Raw genomic sequence first — 6,514 nt, forward strand, 5'->3', positions numbered from 1 at the left:
GCATGTTTTGTTTTCCATCTATAACCTACCCATGTCTTTTGCTTACCACTTCATTGTATAACAATGACAACTCGCCGTTACGGGGACTGAGGACGTGAAACTTTATTGCAAATACTTAAGCATTTTCTACTTGCAAAAAGACCTAGGTTTGGCCGATAACCAATGGAATCCCACACATACTTTCCGAATTTTTCGAAGGAAGAAAACTAGTAAATCGTGTTTTCGTGTTGCAATCTTCCGATACCTGTTAGTAAAAAGGATACGGATATGTCTTTGTATTGGATTCCTCCGCATCAGGAGAACCTTTATAGGCAACGTTTTATCGCTGACCCAACAAGCCATTATACCAATGACGAAATCGTTAGGAAGATTGAATTCCTGGTTTCAATATTATTGTTGAGTGAGGTGGCAATATTTCCCGCAGACGTTTGTCATTACAATGTGAACAAACGATGTCCCTTGTCCTAGGCGTGCTGCGTTTGTTTTCATACTAGGCTGAATAAAGTATAGAGCTTTTCAGGACTGGTAACAAATCCTTCAATCTTACTATCTACGTACCTCGNTTCACTGTTTCCCTGTGATTATTGTCAATTTTTGTTTTGTCTTTGTGCGACAATAGGTTGTTCACTGTTTCCCTGAGATCATTGACAATTTTTGTTTTGTCTTTGTTTGACAATAGGTTGTTCACTGTTTCCCTGAGATCATTGTCAATTTTTGTATTGTCTTTGTCCGTCAATAGGTTGTTCACTGTTTCACTGAGATCATTGTCAATTTTTGTATTGTCTTTGTCCGTCAATAGGTTGTTCACTGTTTCCGTGTGATTATTGTGAATTTTTGTTTTGTCTTTGTCCGTCAATAGGCTGTTCACTGTTTCAGTGAGATCATTGTCAATTTTTGTACTGTCTTTGTCCGACAATAGGTTGTTCTCTGTTTCCCTGAGATCATTGACAATTTTTGTTTTGTCCTTGTTTGACAATAGGTTGTTCACTGTTTCACTGAGATCATTGTCAATTTTTGTTTTGTTTTTGTCCGACAATGGGCTGTTCACTGTTTCAGTGAGATCATTGTCAATTTTTGTACTGTCTTTGTCCGACAATAGGCTGTTCACTATTTCCCTGAGATCATTGTCAATTTTTGTTTTGTCTTTCTCCGCCAATAGTTTATTAACTGTTTCCCTGAGATCATTGTCAATTTTTGTATTGTCTTTGTCCGACAATAAGTTGTTCACTGTTTCCCTGAGATCATTGTCAATTTTAGTTTTGTCTTTGTCCGACAATAGGTTGTTCACTGTTTCCCTGAGATCATTGTCAATTTTTGTTTTGTCTTTGTCCGTCAATAGGCTGTTCACTGTTTCTCTGAGATTATTGTCAATTTTTGTATTGTCTTTGTCCGACAATAGGTTGTTCACTGTTTCCCTGAGATAATTGTCAATTTTTGTATTGTCTTTGTCCGACAATAGGTTGTTCACTGTTTCCCTGATATTATTGTGAATTTTTGCATTGTCTTTGTCCGTCAATAGGCTGATCACTGTTTCCCTGAGATTATTGTCAATTTTTGTATTGTCTTTGTCCGACAATAAGTTTTTCACTGTTTCCCTGAGATCATTGTCAATTTTACTTTTGTCTTTGTCCGACAATAGGTTGTTCACTGTTTCCCTGATATTATTGTGAATTTTTGCATTGTCTTTGTCCGTCAATAGGCTGATCACTGTTTCCCTGAGATTATTGTCAATTTTTGTATTGTCTTTGTCCGACAATAGGTTGTTAACTGTTTCCCTGAGATCATTGTCAATTTTTGTATTGTCTTTGTCCGTCAATAGGTTGTTCACTGTTTCCCTGAGATTATTGTCAATTTTTGTATTGTCTTTGTCCGACAATAAGTTTTTCACTGTTTCCCTGAGATCATTGTCAATTTTTGTTTTGTCTTTGTCCGTCAATAGGCTGTTCACTGTTTCTCTGAGATTATTGTCAATTTTTGTATTGTCTTTGTCCGACAATAAGTTGTTCACTGTTTCCCTGAGATCATTGTCAATTTTTGCATTGTCTTTGTCCGTCAATAGGCTGTTCACTGTTTCTCTGAGATCATTGTCAATTTTTGTATTGTCTTTGTCCGACAATAGGTTGTTCACTGTTTCCCTGAGATAATTGTCAATTTTTGTATTGTCTTTGTCCGACAATAGGTTGTTCACTGTTTCCCTGTGATTATTGTCAATTTTTGTTTTGTCTTTGTCCGTCAATAGGCTGTTCACTGTTTCTCTGAGATCATTGTCAATTTTTGTATTGTCTTTGTCCGACAATAAGTTTTTCACTGTTTCCCTGAGATCATTGTCAATTTTTGTATTGTCTTTGTCCGTCAATAGGTTATTCACTGTTTCCCTGTGATTATTGTGAATTTTTGTTTTGTCTTTGTCCGACAATAGGTTGTTCACTGTTTCCCTGATATTATTGTCAATTTTTGCATTGTCTTTGTCCGTCAATAGGCTGTTCACTGTTTCCCTGAGATTATTGTCAATTTTTGTTTTGTCTTTGTCCGTCAATAGGCTGTTAACTGTTTCCCTGAGATTATTGTCAATTTTTGTATTGTCTTTGTCCGTCAATAGGCTGTATACGGTTCGGTTGAGATCAACAAGTTTTAAGACAGTTCTTTATCTATACAATTTTACATTCTGATGCAACCAGCATTACAACCATATTTTCAGGCCCGGTCGTCTACATTCGTGAATAAATATTTAATGTCCATTCCCACTGCCATGCTAGTGAATAAAGCAAGTTTAACTTGTTGCGGATCTAAAACCATTTGTATTAGATTATATGTTTTGGTAGTTTTTCTCATGTAGGCTTCGTTAAACGGAAGATCATTCCTGTTATCAGCTAATATCTTTGAATATTAGAACACAAAATACTGCATATGAAAAGAAATATATAGTCGGTAACTCTGATAGCATAAGAAAACGTGATAAACGGACTAAGTCCCAATGAATATATATATGAAATTATAATTGTCTTATTAAAATTGATAATTTGCCGACATTTATTGTTTGTCTCATGACCAATGAGATTTAGGTAGAATGCTTATCTTTCCCCTTTTTATGCTCTTGTAAAAGTTGAGTGGTAAATGATCATGATGTTAATTTTTGTTAGAACCTTGTTCCCATGGTAATTTGAAGCAATGCTATCATCGGTAGTTCATTTGTTAATGGAAGAAATTGGGCACCTTATGTTTCCACAAGAACCACAGGTAAAGAACCTTTATAAAGTATGCACAGGGCGTTCCAATAGAAGTGATGTGCAAAGTCAAATTACGCCAAACGGTGTGTTTTAATCGTAGGTGTATAATCTGACGGCATCCATTTATTGATGTAAATAATTTAAACGGAGGAGAATTATCCGACCATAGACAGGATTACATGGTAGGTATCAAACTGTGTGATTACCCGTCCTCCATTGTGATGTAGTGTAACGACAATTAACGTGATACCACCCGTCCTAAGTTACAATAGAGGGAATTACTTCTGCTCTGTTGGAACACATGATAAACACAGGTCTTGTATAGAACAGACAACTGGTTCATAATGGTGGCATGGCGGTCTCACCTATTTCAGAGGCATGCGCAACGCATATCGACAGTGCCGAACAAAAACTCGGGAAATATTCTACGAGAATTACACAACATGACTTTCCGACATTTTCAAGTTCCATTTCCGGTTAGATAATGACGTGCTTTGTATCAATTTTCTTAATTTAAATGAGAATTAATTGATTAATGGAAAATCAATGATAAAGAGTCTTATATAATTGGCTAGATACATGTATGCAAGAGTCAAGATAGAGTACAACACGTATACACGTGTTTAAAACAAAAGATATACATGTGAGTCCAGAGAAGGTACAACTACACATAGTATTTTCGTTACATAGCATAGAGAAACGATGAAATATTGGGCAGTGTTGACGATTTTATTGGAAACCATAGAAAGCACTCTTTTAAATTAGCATTACATTGTAAATTGATTTTTATTTACCAAACACCGACACTGGAACGAGTTGTTTAAGGGTAACAACCTGACTCCCTTTTTACATTTTTTCTCCCACAACCTGTGTATTACTACAATTAAAATCTGCCACATATAAAATAGTGCCGGTATGTTACATCATTGTTTTGTTGAAAAATTATTTAATTCGGGAATAGCCAGATTTAATTAATTGTCTCATAACCAACGAGTTTTAGTAATATAATACCTCTCTTTCCCCCTCCCTTTGTCCACCTGTCATCCTTTAGCAGTTAAATGATCATGAACATATTTGTTGCAACTATATATCTAGGGCATTATGTTTATTTTAGGTTTATTTTTTTCTTTCGTCATTAAATAATATTTTCTCCCACAGCGACTTTAAGTTTTCTTACTCCTGACTCATTGGATAAATCTGCTAGAAGTTAGTAAACATGTTTGTAACCCAATAGTTTAGTTTAGTGGGTCACACCCTGGACGTTATTTCACTGATCAAACTCCTAGTTATAACGTCAAGTAACACTGTTTTGCAACGTCATCTTCCACTGTGACGTCATAATTCATGGCAGTTGTTCCCAGATAAGAAACAGGAATAATGATTCCACAAGGAAAAAGTATGACTCTCTAGATATAATATCGGAACGTTGTGGAAGAAAAGGGCCCCAAACGCATGATGGTTAATATCCTGATTATCTAACTCTTGTTATGTAATTTTTCAAATTGTAAAAGATACTCGTGATACTTCGTGTCTTTATACAATTAGAAAATTAACTAACTCGGGTTAGATAAACTAGATAACCAATCATCACTCGGTGGGAAACCTCCTTGTAACTGACGCTACCGCACACATAATGGAAAATGTATTTTTTGTATTACACCGATATAAACACTCACCTGTACGTAATGTCGATGTTGGTTTCGCTATTTACCTATAGCACCTTGTTAACTCACCAGTCTCCCCGCCAGCACCACACACTCTCAACTACTGAATAGTTATCATCAACTGGACAGAATCATGGAGAAATATTCTAAAAAAGCAGCAAACTTGCTGATGTTCAACTTAAAAATATCCCGCTTTCCCGTTTGGAATTCCAAGTTTAAAAGCGTGGCTTAGGAAAGTTTGTTTTGTGGAGGATCAATGCGTAGGTCACTTCTCTTTATCGCGAGGCCGTTATGCTAATTGGTTTTCCTGATTCCAAAAAACACAAACAACATTTATTGTTTCTTCATGCGCACACCACGTGCTTCCTTAACCCGCTAGATTGATTGACATTCGATGAAACATTAGGGAATTTTGGTTTGTGAAAAGTATGGAATGGATACACTCCAAAGCACTAACGCCTCTTCCTTCATTTGCAATAAAATACTTGGACGGAGTGTATCCTCACTAATTGGCTGCATTCACTAGTCTATAGCCGCCACTGTCACTCGGCCATTATTTCAGGAACAGGGACCGGCTAGCGGGTATTCACTTTCAACCTAAACTCGCTCTCCTATCATGGGAATGTCATTGGTTGATTAAATGGAAAAGTGGGATCAATCTTGTCATGTGTGTCGGTTCTTACATCAGTATATTTTATCGTCTGGTTTTTATCGGCTAGCTAATTGGCCGGTGCTATCTGGACTGGTGACACCCAGGTTAACTCCGGCTATATCTTACATGTGTTTTATTGAGCATGAGAAGCAATCAATACAAATTAATTAATAGAGACGTATTTATCACGTGTACCAGCTTACAGCATTATGCAGTCCTCTTGGTAAATTTAAAATAATCAATTGACATGGTTCTGTGATACGTAACTTGTTTTTGATATTTATGTGGTATCTTTATAGGTCGCGGGACAGCCTATTACAGATAGAGGTGTAAAGCAGGAAATCAGACCTATTTTTGGTTTTAAACATATTTTATTGTAATTTATATACAATGGGATTTGGGCACAAGTTTTACAACTTATATTAAGCCCTTTCCTTCAATATATTACTACAAAGTATCAAGATGGCATATAACATATATATTTACAATGGCTTTAATTGAGAGAGAGAGAGAGAGAGAGAGAGAGAGAGAGAGAGGTAGAGGTGTGATAGAGAGAGACAAAGAGAGAGAGAGAGACAGAGAGGTGATGAAGAGAGGTCGTGAAATACCGGAAGTGTGGGGACATTTTTTCTGTTTAAAACCCACGTTGTGGGGACCCCCATTCCACTGTGGGGACATTTGCCTGTCCCTACAATTACGGTCCCTTAAATCGCAAGGAAATTGCATAAAATGCATAGAAAAAATATTTTCTTAAAAGTCCCCACTAATTTTTGAATCGATCATTTATCTCACAAGTAGCCACAAATCGTAATTTAGTCTTGTGCATAACTTTGCACTAGGCTCTGTGCTGATTGGCTGAGTAGTTTGTCCCCACAAAGTCTCTCTCCTTCACATGATTGGGTTTTCATATTAGGAAGATTCAAGATATACCTATATTATTTTACTTCAAAAGCAACTAGACGTTAAAATTT

General features: G+C 36.4%; 1 protein-coding gene across 1 annotated transcript; it reads right to left on the reverse strand.

Moving 5' to 3' along the window:
* Window positions 1-550: 550 nt before the first annotated feature.
* LOC110462730 (uncharacterized protein PFB0765w-like) lies at window positions 551-3,444 on the reverse strand. Its single transcript, XM_021516856.1, has 2 exons — window positions 3,434-3,444; window positions 551-2,600 (listed from the first exon to the last, which is right to left on the reverse strand). Exons 1-2 carry the CDS (start codon window positions 3,442-3,444, stop codon window positions 551-553), a joined length of 2,061 nt encoding a protein of 686 aa, XP_021372531.1.
* Between the last annotated feature and the right edge of the window lie 3,070 nt (window positions 3,445-6,514).

Source organism: Mizuhopecten yessoensis, unplaced genomic scaffold, assembly GCF_002113885.1.
Source record: "Mizuhopecten yessoensis strain PY_sf001 unplaced genomic scaffold, ASM211388v2 scaffold1461, whole genome shotgun sequence".
NCBI classification, from domain to species: Eukaryota; Metazoa; Mollusca; class Bivalvia; order Pectinida; family Pectinidae; genus Mizuhopecten; species Mizuhopecten yessoensis.